A 15,486-nucleotide genomic window follows, 5' to 3' on the forward strand; every position below is an offset into this window, starting at 1 on the left:
TCGAAACAAAGTGCATACACAATTTCAATTCAACTGTTAACAAACTGCATTACTGCTGTATAGTATGTATTGCTTACCTGTGCCAGGCTTGCTTGGTTCTAGAAAATAAAAAAAATTCCATACAAAAACAATTGGTCTGAAGTTCACTCTGAGTGTGTGAATTCATTTGCTGACTGAGTGTGTACAACAAATGCTTAAGACTGTCCTCTGATACTGCCTTACTGCTTGACCACACTACCACAAATAGAAAGTGAGATGCTATCTAATTTTACCTCTGCCTACCTTTGGGGTTCCACTGGACTCTGTGCACACTATGCCTCACTTTGGTATAGTATATACAAAGCCAGCTTCCTACACTCAGCAGTATCATCGTGTCATGCAACTAGCAGCTCTTCTGCATCTGTTACAAATGCACACAGAGGAGGAAGAGCATGACTTTTTATTTGAGATATTATCTGAAACCGAAAGGTCTGTCAGACACCTGCCCATGCTTGAGGGTATGAGTAAGACCTGAGCAGACATTTAAAGATACTGTTAAAGCAAAAGCAGTCACACCTCTCATTGAAAATAAATATAAGTCGGCTCCACAGAATCCACAGTACACTGGAGGGGCAGGACTTTCTTGCACTAGTCATGCATACAGCCCATAAAATGGCCTCTGCAGAAGCTGCTGACAATTCTCTACCTCCATATAAAGAATCCAAGAGAATAGATGCTGAAGGGAAAAGGGTAGCTTTTCCAGATGCAACTTAATAGAGAATACCTAATTCAACAAGTCTCCTGTCCAGATATGATCGATGTAAGTGGGAAGCAATGAAGGAGTTTATAAAGCACTTATCTGAACTGCACAGTAAAACAAGTAAATAGTGGCTGATGGGAAAACAATAAGTAATTCTAACATCAGGTTTGCCCTAGATGCAGCTGACCCATCAGCACGAGGCATTAACACTAGCTTTAACCTCTGCACACATGCAAGCCGTAGGGTATATGTTTTCACCCCAAAGTACAGGAACATATACTAAATGTTCAATTTGATGGAGAGCATCCATTTGTCCCGCATGTGGATTAAATGCTTGAAAATATTTATTTTTTTAAAGTCAGACAATGTGTAGGACGCTGGCTCTGTATATGATATTGCCACTAGGTGGTTATACCGTGCACAGAGTCAAGGGGTTCTCCAAAAGTGTACAGGGCTCAATGTAATACCCAAAGTGCTCTATTAGTGCCAGCCTGTGTGAGCAGCCTTAGGCCTAAGACAGAGGAGTGGAAGACATTTTTTGCACTGATCAATAATGGACACAAAACGCACAGAGGAAATCAAGACCAATTTTAGGAAATTTTGAAAATTATTGGGAATAGTTCATCATTTCATAATACTGACATACAATTATTGCACAGTCCCACATGGCCACATGAATAAATATATACAGAAAAGAAAAACATATTCACAATATTGCATATTTTTGATCGATAGATATGTAAAACATTCATTTCATAAAACCATGTTATATACCTCGTATACTAATCAACCAGATATATACGCCGAGACAAATTCCATGGCATTTAACCCACATATTCTCACAACTTCACAAACTTCCTCTGACCATGATCTTGGAGCATATTTTCTTTCACATTCCTTGACCTCATTTACCTTACAAAGTAAATATTGAAGAGTTGGGATATCGCTAGACCGCCATCTTTGAAGAATTAATGAACGAGCTACCAAATCCAAGCTATAAATTTGTGGGGGGTTTTTGCAGTAGGTCAGCTATTCGGTCTGGAGAATATCCCAACACAGCAGTCTGAATGTCTGGGGTCTGCTGAACCTTCCATCTATCCTTACAGTACCGATTAATTTCACCCCAAAATGTATTCAGTTTTGGGAATTCCCAGATGATGTGTCCACTTTCCTCCTTTCTTCATATTACATCGGAAGCAATTTGCGGGTATCTGGGCGTTTATCTTTTGCAAAAAGTCTGTCGTTCTATATAGAAGCCCCTGAGTGTAGTATTACATCCGTCTGAGATGAGCCGCTTTCAATAAAGAGTGGTGAAACTTATTAATCTGATCCCAGGCTAAGGTGTGGTCACCTGGGGCCCTTGCTGAGATTGCAATTTTTTCTTAGCTTTTAGATAATGTTTACCTACCTCCTGACTACATAAAAAAGAGGCCCAACCACTAATTGTTTTACGGTTTTTGGGATCCAACAGTTGCCCCACAAGTTCCCTTGTTGCATTTATATGTGTGGGATTAAGGTCCTGCAAAAAATGTTCCATCCTTATAAATGACCATTGCAGTATTGGTTTACTAAGTTCAATGTTAGGTTCTATTTCAGTCCAATTTTTCCAACTTTCATTAAAAAAAATTCTTTCTTTTTAGACCTAGATCTTCTTAATCAGGTGAGTACGTTTTTAATTAAAAATACTTTTCACTTTGAAAAATTGGCACTTAGAAACTTTTCAGACAGTCCAATGTTATTCTATGGGAAAAACAATATTGCAGTTAAACAGGAAAGTATTGAACTTACAATCCCAGTCTTTAGAGCCACAAGTCAGCAAGGATCAGATGAGCACCCAAACTGCACCTCCCGCGACACAGGGTTGGCTGGGTGCAGGGTTCAAAATGTGAGCTCGAACCAATGCTGGTCAATGGACATACTGCTTAAAGTTAAGTAGATTAGGTGCAGGGGCCAAGCTTTGGGAGTTAAGTTAATCACAGGGGGCCACAAAGGGGCACCAAACATACTCCACCAGCAGCACCGGTCAGCAGTCCTCCCAGGGTTTTCAGATGTCACTGGCTGCCAGACAGGTTGCAGGTTCGCAGAAGCTGGAGACTGGTCTGTACGGCTGGGGTATAGTGGGTGGCCCAATGGGCACCTTAGCTGGGGTTACTGCACCCTCTATTATACCACCCACCTATGGGAGGGGGCATAGACCTAGCCCTGATTGGAGGGGTCTCCCCATCTTCAAGATGGCAGGGACTGAAAACTGTGCTTCCTCACCTCGCCTCCCCCACCCTAGCAGAAGATGGCAGCCCCTGGTTTACACCCCCACTTTGGGCAGGGAAAACCGGCAGCAAAAACTCAAAAGAATATATCTGCCCCCCTCTGCCAACTCCACCCCTAAGGTGCGGCAGGCAAGGTGAAGCACAGCTTCAGGGCTAGGTCTATTCTCCCCCCTCCCAGAGGAGGGTGGCATAATAGACGGTGTAGTCATCCCAGTTAATGTGCCAATTGGCCCTACCTGCTACTCCCCTAAAACCCTTCCTAAATTAGGATTTAGGTGGCTCCCTAGACCTAGAACTAAGATCTGTGACTACCTAAGAAGAAAGAAGACCCTGCAGAGAAGACTGAAGACTACAACTGCCTTGGCACCAGCCCTACTGACCTGTCTCCAGCTTCTGCGATCCTGTGACCTGTCATGCAGACAAGAACATCTGAAACCCCTGGGGGGACTGCTGCCTTTAAAAGAGACTCAAATCTCCCGTGGACAGCAGACCTGTCCTAAAGAAACTTACTCCAAGGACTTCCAGGCAAATCCATGTCTCCAGCCCACTCTACACCAGACGCCCACTGCCCTAGTCTGAGTGGCTCACCTGTGCCGTGAAGTCTCCCAATGATCCTGACCTCGTGTCCAGAGTTTGCTCTGCTGCCCTCCACGACAGCGCCTGCTGTGTGCATCCAGTCCCCCCTCTCCCTCGTGACCAGCTTTGGTAAGGAGACTGACGTCAAAAGGCTCCCCTGCACCCAAAGCTTGGTATACGCCTGTAGATGGAACAAGTTTGTGGCATGGTGCACAGCAAAGGCTGTGGATCGCCTTTCTGCCCCTCTTTCAGAGGTCCTTTTGTATATACTTTCTTTGGCCCAGCAGGGCACTGCTCTGGTCCCTCTCAAAAGTTATCTTGCAGCTATCTCTGCTTTTCTTCGGCTGCCAGATCAGCCATACTTGTTCAAGTCTCCTATTGTTACTAGATTCTTTAAGGGCATTACTCATCTGTTTCCTCCATCTCCTTTCATAATGCCACAGTGGGACTTGAAACTTGTTCTTACATACCTTGTGTATGCTCTCTTCGAGACTCTTCATAACTGTCCTCCCAGGCTCCTCACTCTCAAAACTTCCTTCCTTGTGGCCATCACCTTTGCTCGCAGGGTGAGTGAGCTTCAAGCTCTGTCTTTCAAGCCTCCTTTCTTTGTGCAAACCGACAAAGTGGTGCATAGAACAAGTCCTTTGTTTCTTCTTAAGTAGAATGGTTACACCATTTTATGTAGGCCAATCTATCACTTTGCCCACCTTTTTCTCACCTCTGCACCCTTCCAAGGAGAAGGAGAGACTCCACCGTCTGGACCCTAAACGTGTGCTGTCATTCTTCCTTGACCGCACCAAAGATTTCTGGGTGGATGATCAACTCTTTATTGGCTATGTAGGTGCCAAGAAAGCCCAGCCTGTTGAAATGTACCATCTCTCGATGGGTTGTCTTTTGTATAAAAATCTGCTATGCTTTCGCTAAGAAACCACTGCATTGGCACATGGAGTCACACTCCTTGATATCTGCCAGATGGCAGCGTGGGCATCCCTGCACACTCTTACCAGACATTATTGGCTGGACAGCCAAGTCCGGAGGGACGGATATTTGACCTGTTCGGTCCTCCAGGAACTTCTCATCTGAACTTGGTTCGCAGACTATCCTCTGGGGATGGCATTGCTGGGGTATCTATTCTAAAGTAAGGAATCTACAACTAACTGTCTCTTTCAGATGAACAAGTTACTTACCTTCAGTAACAATGTATTTGTAAGAGACATAAGTTAGTTGTAGATTCCTTACCGCCCCACCATCCTCCCTGCTCTGCGCACTGATTTCTAGGGACAGGGACTCCCATACAGGGCCCTAGTTGTGGCGCACCAGTGGACAGTGTCTTGCATGGCTCTGCGCTTCTGGTGTGGAAAGTCGTGTCAGATGCCGCTACGAGCTGACGTCAGTTCTAAGTAGGGACCGCAAAGTCATCCCAGGGATCAGAACGACGGACGGGAAGTCGACTGACACCACCTACCGACGTGCAGGGGTACTGCTAAAGAAAAATCTCCAGATCCAGACTGACACTTGGGGGAAATTCTAAGGTAAGGAATCTACAACTAACATACGTCTCTTACAGATACATAGTTACCAAAGATAAATAACTTTTTCTTTAATGCACTATCTACAAGAAACAAAGAAGTTATGTAAGGGAAACCAGTTGTTTGTCTCCTTTGCCAAGACAACCAAGGGTTCCCCAGTGACTAAAGGGACAATCTTGAGATAAATTGTAGCTATAATACTGACTTGCTGTTCTAGGGCGGGGATGACACTGCCCACACACCTAAGAGCCCACTTAACTAGGAAAAAGGTTGCAACACGAGCCTTCGTGGTGAATGTGCCCCTGGATGCAATCATCGTAGCACCAACATGGGCATCACCACACAGCTTTGCAAAACATTATTTTGTGGACATTCAAATGAACAAGGAAGCACAGATGGGACAACAGGTACTACAACACCTGTTTGCAAACACTTCCTCATTTCATCCCAAGGGAAAGGATACTGCTGCATAATCTAATGCACAGCATGTGAATCCAGAAAGGCATTCATGCTGCAAACCGAAATGGTTACTTACCAGTAGGAGTAGTTTTGCAGCTTGAAGTGTTTTCTGGATTCTCATGCAACCCACCCGCCTCCCCGGAAATGGGAGATGATGCAACCAGGTGGGGAAAGAAGGAACAAAGAAGAAGTAAAAGGAATCGGAAGATGGCAACTATGCACAGGAACTTCCGGGGCACTGTGACATCACACAAGCGACTGACGTACCTTCAAATGGTGGTCAACTATACCACGTGGAAAAAGTGAGAAATGAGACCATTCCGGACCCACCCACTAGATGGCAGAATAATGCAAAGCATGTGAATCCCAAAAACTCTTCAAGCTGCAAAACTGCTTCTACTGGTAACCATTTAATTATTTGACATTCTTAGATAACAAGCAACACTAAGGGCAGTACTTACCAGCTTGAACTTCAGGCCTTTGGCAAATCCTCTACAACTGTGAAGTGAAGAGCTATAATTTCTGCTACGGATTTAGTGTTTTGGTCTAATGTCTATTGGTGGAACTGTAAGTTTGTGTATATTACCGTCTGTTGTCTCATTTGTTTACTTCCTCCCACTTAACCTCTTCTGTGCCCATGACGAGATAGTCTCGTCATGGAGCATGGTTGCGCTGTGCCCATGACGAGACTATCTCGTCATGAACCCCACCCACTAATACAACGCCCGGCACAGGAGGGGGAAAGGGCGTGGCACTGAAGGGGTTAATCTGTTAGCTAATTTCACTGTGGGTGAAGGCGTTCTGCTCTTTTACAAGAAGTACATCCACATAAAAATAGTTCCCCTTCTGTCCTTGGGACTACTATCGCAGTCTATGCTTTTCAAGACCAAAATATTGTTTGTTGCCAATTTCAGGAGCTTGTGTGTGTGGGTGAGAAAAGTATAGATGGTGCTTATATGTAAATGGGTTTTGTAACGCTAGACGTTATTTTAATTCCATTCTATGTGACAAAAATTATTTTAGGCTTAGACTTGTTTGTATGGAGGAATTGTCCTCTGATGTGTATTGGTCATGTGGACGATAAGTGAGGAGCTTTACTGAACTCTACTGAAATGTCTTTAGGAGATTGTTGGTGGACTACGGTATTCAGTTTCACTTTGGGAGTGTAATGATACCAAGTGGGTCACTTTTGGTTTTAAAGTTCTTGGTGTACTTTAACATGGTTGACGGAGAGAAAGGTTAATCTGCCTTATAAAAGCATTTTGCAGTTCATCGTTTAATACAAAATTGCAGAGGGCTTTTATTTATTATCTTTTGGTCATTTCTCTATGCTTTTATAAAGTTTTATAAGCTGAATTGTTTTGCTTTCCCTCTTATATTGTGATACCTTGATTGCATAACACATACGGTTTCACTCTGTAGTTTATGGTGTTACTTTTTTGCCATAAGAGTATTATCTTTCATTTTTGTAATATTGATCATTCTAATGTAGCAGTAGAGAACGACTTTTTCTAAAGAAGTAAAAAAAAGAAAGAAAAGTCCTGAATTGACTCATCTTGCTAGAATTAGACTTTTGCCATGATGTTCTGCAGATAAAATCATAGATATTTATCTTAGCTAATTGTTGGTCTTCCATAGAAATAAATTGCCTGGGGTTCAAATATGTTAGTAGTTAGTTTACTTTAGGTAAATTTTTTAATTTCTCTCCTCTGCTCATGTCCGGCTACTTTCTCACTCCTTGTCTTTAAGGCTAAAATTGTACTCTTGATACATAGCCCTAAAAATCCAAATTCTTTAACAGGATGCAGAATTTATATATTATTCATGATGTGAAATTAACCTCTATAGACTGTAAACTTCTACTGACCTGTCGGACTTTCTTTACTCTTAAAATCATTTTATCTGAACAAATACCCAGTGATTTCCATTTTTACCTTTGTCTTGTTTCAGAAGTTGAACTGATATGAGAATGTTACTTAAGATGGCTCAAATTCATAATTTTTTTTATCACTTGTTTTGGTTTAGCTAAAGAAAGTGAAGACAAGGAGAATCTTCCGAAGAGGACAACAGGAGGTGGATTCAAATTCACATTTTCCCATTCTGGCAGCACAGCCAATGGGGCAAACAATTCTCATAACAAATCTGTGGCTGCTCAGACTCCACCAGCAGGTTCTAATGGTTCTGCTTCGAAAAATGTTAATCTAAATGCAACGTCCACAACTTCTAAGGTGAGCGGATTCTGATTCCCCCCCCCCCCCCCCACCCCTCCCAGGTAATCTAGTTCTGCACCATTGCTTGTTTCATAGATTTGAGTGTTTTTAAGACTATCTCAGTCAGTTTGCATATCTTTGAAATGTTAATTGCAGTACGCCTATCCAGATTCCAGGCCACCTTCTTTCGCATGTGTTCTAAATCCCCCCCCACACACAGTAGCCCTGTTTGATTGTTTTAATTGTAGTGCACGAGGGGTGATCCTTAGATGGTTCTTACCCAGTTTTACATTTTTACAAGCTTTTATATTCAGTCACAAATACAAGTGTATTCAGTTTTTTGGTAGTTTTTTTTTTTTTAATTAATTTGTTTGGAGCAGTGTTGTGAACTACTACTTGCACCTGACAGTAACTGAACAATGACTGGCCTCATCAGACAGTTAAGAAATCTAGCTACCACAATGATAATGTGGTACTGCACGTATTACCTTGATCTTAAACATGTGGAGCACTACTACTCCCATCCGTCAGGATTTCGCCATCAAAAATGGGAAAGCTAGATCACTTATTTTTTCAGAGCTTGTATTTATATTTCGTCAGTGAATGAATCACAGCAAGGCACTGGTCCACTGCAGTGACAAATGCTTGGTCAAATGCAAGTCACAGCTGATGTCAGGACTAAGAGTGCTTTACCTAAGCTGTTCCAGGGCTAGACGCCAAATCACATTTTACCCCAAGGAAGTCCCACACCATAATAAGAAGTGATGCCCCTGTAAGAAGTTGGACCCAGTCCAGATCAGGGGGCTTTTTTCGACATTTTTTGAGTAGCGACTTACTGTGCGAGGGTTGTCTGGTAGGAAGACAGGTTTTAAACCACGCAGGACTTGTTCTCGCATGATGTCGGTTACCGATCCCCACCGCGTATGTCTGTGGTTTCTTGAACGCGACCACGATTCGAAGTTGTTTTAAGACTGTTGGGCGATGGCTCCAAAGACCTTGAGGGAGCGGTTGATGTAGTTGCTTGTGGCCCGGCAGTCGACACCGTTAAGCGAGACTCTGAGGTGGTCATGGTCCCGTTCGAAGAAGAGGAGGTTGTGGGACCACTCACGGAGCCCGAAGTCCTCATCCTCCCATTCGAGGTAGTCTGGATACTTGGGGAAGAGGCACAAGAAGTAGACGTCCAAGCAGACTTCGACTTCTCCTCAGCCGGCGTCTGTCGTCGAGAGAGGTAAGGAGCACTGACGCTCTAGGCACAGTTCTGTGGAGCTGGAGCCTGAGTCGACTTTGCGCCTCCCTCCCTTACCCGGAGCCGGAGCGACTCCCGCTCAAATTAAATATTTTTACGAGGCCATGCACCACGTATTTGAGCGGAACAACCCTGCTGGCGAGCATTCGGGCCCCGAGGGCTCGCATGGGGCCCTATCTGGTTAGACGATGTCTGCTTCGCCCATAGCGTCGGTGGGGCCTCAGGGATCCGGGTCAACGCTGGTCGTACCAACAAGACCTCCCCCGGCGTCAAACCCGAAGTCGGTGCCTGCGAGGTCGCCGATAACCATAGGTGGCACAAGCCCCATCATCATCCCCGACGACACGGAGCCCGAACGGCGTTGAGTGACGCCGATTCTGACGTCAACAGAATCCAGGGGTTCTATGTTGTTGCCTGAGCAGTTTGTGGACGTGCTGGGCTCAGGAGAGGAATGGGAGGAGTCTGGGGGGCTTATAATCACAATAGAGAGTGTGGAACTAGAGTGGCTAGTTCACTTCACCAAGGAGTATGTAGTAATCAAAAAGGGCTAGCTACTTCGATAATGTATGTGGCATGCTTCATCATCGGGCCCCACCCGAGGCACCGAATGTGCCTCAGGTATGCTACGACACCTGATTACAGCGGAGCAGGATGTGTTAAGTGAGTGTGCAGTGAAGGTGTTTAGAGTGGGGTTAAAAGGCTGTCCTAGTGGTCCCAAACGGTTAATTTATTGGTGGGCCCCAGGCAGAGTTAAAAACAAGGCTTTTGGACGTGGTAGGAGAGACTTATGGTCTCCCACGTCCAGTGTGGTCAACTAGTTTCAGCCAGGCCTTTGGTTAAAACTGGCTTTCGTCAGGGCCTATGTGTGAGGGGGTGAAACAAGGGACTAACGTGTTGTAAGCACCCTATGTGAAGCACTCGCTAAGGTGCTGTAATTGTAAGAGGAGGTTTTCCTCTGTTTGTACCTGTGGAAGGAAAGGACGGGACAAAACACATAGACACATAATATGTAAAACACGCTGGTTTAAGCACGTAATTGGTGGTAGTGATACCTGGTGCCTAAGTGGTGATCGAGTCAATCGACAGTGATGAGCGGTAGTGTCGGCTGGTTTAATATATGCAGAATAGTAATACTATGCGATAGAGGTGCTAGTACCTGAGGGCGGAATGGCAAATTGCTAGGGTGACCAAGGCAAAAAGGTATTTAACGTTATAAAGTAAGAGCTTACTGCCTAACTTCGGGGGACAAACTTCATGAGTTTCTGGCGGGGATCCGAGACTCTCATGCACTCTGAGGGGGTAGAAAGAAAAAGTTCAAAAGGAGCGGGTGTGGAGAAGAGAGTTCACTGCCAGCGGTAAAAATGCGCACTCGGGAGCAGCAGATGGCTATATCCCGGTGGCGGTACTTCGAGCGAACTCTCCCACTTACTTGGCGTTGTCTCCAAATCTGCTGCTACACCTCGTGTGTCCGGCCAGGAACTCCGATGGTGCGGCATCCGGAAGCCGGCGTGGTTTAAGTAGTGTGTTTACGCCGCAGCTGAGACTCGTTGATGCGGGGCGTGTCTCATGGGTGAATAGCGTCTGTCAAGGCAAGAGAGAAAAGGACTGACACAGAAGACATACTATACGCCCTGTGATGTTTGCCAGGGGTAAAGTTAAAGCGGCACAGCAAATAGATAAAAGTGTGTGGCATCGTGGTCACTTGGGAATTAGAAAAGGAATGAATAAAGTTGCTGTCAACGTCTGTATTCCAACCTAGTAGCTGGCAATTAATGCGGTGGCTCAGTAGAGTGCATGCGGAGCTGTTATGCTCGCTACGTGAGAGTTATCTAGTGCGTGCTGGCACCCTTCACATGACACAGTATAGTGCCGCAGATGGGGGGGATGCATTCTGAGTGGCCTTATCGGGGTCAAAGGGGGTCAGCCCTGATGGGATTGTCCCGTATAGGCCGCGCTCCTGCTTAATCGGACGTGCTGCCAATCATGTTTGTAGTGCATGTGTCTGGCCGATAGGGTATCTAGCGCGTACTCGCATTAAATGAGACGCGGTGGACGCGTCGTGAAAGTATCAGGCGTGCGTCGGGACTAACTAGGATATGCCGGTAGGCTGGGGCCTAGTGTCCACGCACGTGGGTGGAGGTATGGCTCTGAAGGGTACAGTTCTGTTCATGAGGAGATGGGCTAATGCAGTCGGGCCCAGAAGGAGGTGTCAACCGGGCAGAGTATGGTTGCTGGATCTGGGGTAGAGTATGCAGATTCTGTGAGGAATCAGCGTTAAGGCTGTTCCACGGTATGTTGTCATTTAGCCCATGGGTGTGGTTTGAAAGACGGTAAATCCAACGTTGCTCCTTTGTGAGGAGTATTCTTTCGTTATTATTCGGATGGGGTGGTATTTGTTCGATAACTGTCCACCGCATATCATTGGGCGTGTCCTTTTTCTAGGTAGTGGTCCATGAGTTTGCTGTTGTTTTTTTGCAGCGGATCATGTTCCTATGTTCCACAATTCTGGTCCGCACTTTCCTGGTGGTCATACCAACGTATCTGAGTTTGCAAGGGCACTCTATAAAGTATATCAAATTAGTAGAGTTGCAGTTGATGTGTTTCAGTTGCTGCCATGTCTTGCCGGGCTCCAAGTTAAGGGTCTTGCTGTGCTGTGTAAGGTGGCAAACACTACAGTCACCACAGGGGTAGTGGCCGACCACATTAGGTAGACCCCACGCCGTGTGCAGTGTGTTCTTTGTTGGTAGTGTCGGGGCTCTGGGGCGTGTTGACACCAGTTGGTCTTTTAGGCTACTCGTTTTTTTGTAGGTGAATAGAGGTTGTGTCCAGTTTCTGTTGCCAGTGTTAAGGATCCTCCAATTTTTGCGTATTATTTTGCCTACGTGATTGGATATGCCATTGTACGTAGTGACACAAGTCAGTGGTGTTGGTGTCTCTGGTCATGTGATCTCCTCCAGGAGTGCATCTCTGTTCTGGTTCCTGGCGCGCTTCCTAGTGTTTTGAATTTTTTTCTCAGGGTATCCTCGTTCTTGTAGTTTTAATGCCAATTAGGCAGATTGTGATAATCTGTGGTGGAGCTACAGTTGCGTCTAATGCACAAGAACTGTCCAAATGGGAGGTTCTCCCTAAGGGGTCGTGGGTGGAAGCTCTCAAATTGGAGCAAGGAGTTCCTAGCCGTAGGTTTGTGGTATGTAGAGGTTTTGAGTGTGCCTTACTTTGCTTCGATCATCAAGTCAAGGAATGGAAGGTACTCCTCGCTTGCCGAGCTGGTGAACCGTAAGAACGGGTCACGCTCATTGAGCCAATTGAGAAAGAGGTTTAAGGAATCTTGTGTGCCTGTCCATATCATCGGGGATGTCATCGATTTATCGGCGCCAGAAGACTATTTTGTCTTTGTAATGGTTGGTTGGTGAGAGGATGTGTGCTAGTTCGAAATGATATACATATATACATAAAGGCCAGCCACACTTGGGGCAAAAAACACTGCCCATTGAGGTACCATTCGTTTGTAGGTAGAAGGTGCCCTCAAACTTGAAGTAGTTTTCCTTAAGGGCCAGTGTGGCACACTCTAGGGGTGGAGTGTCCCCAGGAGCACCAGGTGAGCATTTCGTCAAGCACTCTCAGGGTGGCATCTTGGGGCAGGCTCGTATATAGGCTTTGTATGTCAAGTCCCACTAGTAGTTGTGCGGAGGGATCGAAGCTCTTGTCCTTAGATGTTTCTGGTCTTTAATGTAGGTCGAGGCTTCCTGTACCAGAGGGTTCAGAAAAAAGTCACAGAATCTGGAGAGTGGCTCCAGGAGTGAGTTAATGCCAGATACAATGGGGCGATTCGGTGGCGGTCTTGTTTCCTTGTGTATTTTTGGGACCGTGTAGAATGGATAGGCCGCCTTTTCTTTGGAGATGTGATGGTGATCCTCAGCTGTCTGGACCTAGGTGGTGATGGCGGTCTGGAGGGCTTCAGTGGGGTCTTCTGTTAGGCGTTGGTAATTGCGTGTGTCACTAAGTAGTGTAATCATGTTTATTCTGGATCACTATCCCTCCTCCCTTGTCTGCGGGTTTGATGGTTATGATGGGGTATTTTTTTGGGAGGTTCCGTAAGGCTTCTCTTTCTAGTCTTGAGAGGTTGTTGAATGTTTCTGGTTGTTGGATTTTTTCAACTTCATTATAGACTGCTTGCTCGAAGGTCGTCACTTCAACCGGAATGCTGGACGGCAGGGGAATGAAAGTGGATTTGGGTCGAAGACCTGTTTAATTTGTGTGTTCCGCGTTGTCTGATGGTTGTTGCTTCTCAAAGAAAGCTTTAATTTTATGAAAAATTAAGCTAGTTCCATGTGGAGATGGAATGTATCCACTCTTCTAGTAGGGACGAAGGAAAGGTCTTTGTTCAGTACCTTTTCTTCCATCATTGTTAATGCAGAAGAAGATAGGTTGAAAACAAGGCATGGGGGTTGCTGCGATGTTTGTAGCGGTGCCTGCTCGGTCCTGGTTGTGATTCTTTTGTTTTGTGTCTTGTGTTGGCGCTCACTGGGCCGTTTTCGTCTGACCAATGTACTTGTTGCTGGTTCCTTCTGTGGCCCCTGGATCGTCTGCCCTGGCCTAAAAAAGGCGGTCTTGGGTTCTGTCCAAAGAAGGCTTGAGGGACTTGATGGTATAATGGTGGCCAGCCAAAATAGGGATTCTGTTGAGGATGGGCAAAGGCTGGTGGTCCAAAGTTGGGGGCTTGTTGATGTTGTGTGCCCCATGGATGTTGCCACCGTTGTGAGTGACCTCGGTTTCTTTGTTGTCGGGAGGAACCCGTGCTGGAGTCACTTGTGATGGAGGAGTTATCCCCTGATGTGTCTGATGACCTATCCTGTCTCTGTGGGGCGATGTAATTATCATCAGAGTATGGGTAGATCTTGGTATAGCTGAATTTCTTCAGATCTTTTTGGAATTTGGCAATTTTTGCCTGAGTGAGGTATTCCTTATATTCAGTAAGTTCCTTATTCGACTCTTCCAGTTTCTTTTTGTATGAGGTGATGGTGGTTCTGAAATGTGCCTGTGGCCTGGATATCAATGATCATCGCATCTGAAAGGCGTTTGGCGGTTTTAATGATGAGCACCAGCCAGTCTCTTGTGCAATGCCATGCTATTTGTGCCCAGTCCTTCCTGAAGGTGGCATCTTCCAGGAAGATTCTAGGGGCATTGGTAACGAGCAAGCCACTGGGGGCTGTATTGGTGTGTAGGTATTCCGTTAGGATGACACCATGGAGAATGGTGCGTATCCTGCTGCGTTTTTTTCGGTCAGTGCATCCCAATCAGTAGTTTGGCCTATTGTTTGGGAGATGTTGATGTCCATCGAGAAGGGAGGGTCAGCAAGTAACAAACTGATCTCATTTTCAGAGAAAGTCCGGCCTTGATTTTCCGCCATATTTTGTAAATCTCTCTCAGCTGTGCACTGTAATTAATGCTTATCACAATAGAGAGTGTGGAACTAGAGTGGCTAGTTCACTTCCCCAAGGAGTATGTAGTAATCGAAAAGAGCTAGCTACTTCGATAATGTATGTGTCTGGTTGGGAAAACCTATTAGTTTTTAAGAAAGCTCCCCTTTAATCAGGCGTCGTAGCACACCTGAGGCACATTCGGTGCCTCGGGTGGGGCCCGATGATGAAGCATACCACCAACTAGGTTGGTGGGTGAGGTCTTTCTTAAAAACTAATAGGTTTTCCCAACCGGACACATACAACACGCACATTATCGAAGTAGCTAGCTCTTTTTTATTACTACAGGAGTCTGGGGGGCCCATTAGAGTACCAGGATGTCTCTGAGGAGACTATGGACTGGTATGGGGAACCTGGGGAAGCCAGTGGTCTAGATACATCCCCAGATACTGGCATGCTTTCTCCTCCTACAGTGGATACGTAGGAGGGGGCGTCCTATGCCATGGTGGTTGAGGGCTGCTGAGGTCCTTGGACTGGAGTTGACCTCAGTGCAGGTCAGGACTAATCTGACCGCAGTGCTTCAACCTGGCGCTTCCACCTCTGAACCCCTATTCCTCTTTAATGATGCACTTACGGACGTCCTTCTAAGAATATGGTCCAAGTCTAGCACAGGGGCTCCTGTGAATATGACGTTTGCTCGCCGCCATCGCCCAGCTCCAGGCGACCCAAAGTTCCTCAGCCAGCACTCCACCCCAGAAAGTTTCGTGGTGCAGGCCTCCACATCCCAGGGCACATTCCCTTACGCTCCAAGAGACTGGACTCATTTGGGAAGAAATGTTTTCTTCCTCCAGTCTTGCATTGCGGTTGGTGAATACCACATGCTTAATGTACAGTTTCTCCCACTCTCTTTGGGAGACGGTTGCGCAGGTGCTACCACAGGTCTGGAGGAGGCCTGAGCTGTGCTCTCTCAAGCTGTCAAGGACGGGAGAAATTAAGCAAAATTCACCATACGGTGTGGTTTGTTTAAGGCCGATTCGCTG

At 45.8% G+C, this 15,486-nt stretch overlaps 1 protein-coding gene across 4 annotated transcripts in view; it reads left to right on the plus strand.

The window, feature by feature from the left end:
- The window catches only part of PPP4R3B (protein phosphatase 4 regulatory subunit 3B), a 455,240-nt gene that overhangs the window by 425,504 nt on the left and 14,250 nt on the right, over positions 1-15,486 (plus strand). For all 4 annotated transcript variants that reach the window (XM_085612383.1, XM_085612385.1, XM_085612382.1 and 1 more), the window contains exon 15: positions 7,596-7,798. In XM_085612383.1, coding sequence (XP_085468509.1) covers positions 7,596-7,798 — 203 coding nt within the window. The remainder of the gene's footprint in view (positions 1-7,595; positions 7,799-15,486) is intronic.

The sequence above is a fragment of the Triturus cristatus genome, chromosome 6, assembly GCF_964204655.1.
Source record: "Triturus cristatus chromosome 6, aTriCri1.1, whole genome shotgun sequence".
Lineage (NCBI taxonomy): Eukaryota > Metazoa > Chordata > Amphibia > Caudata > Salamandridae > Triturus > Triturus cristatus.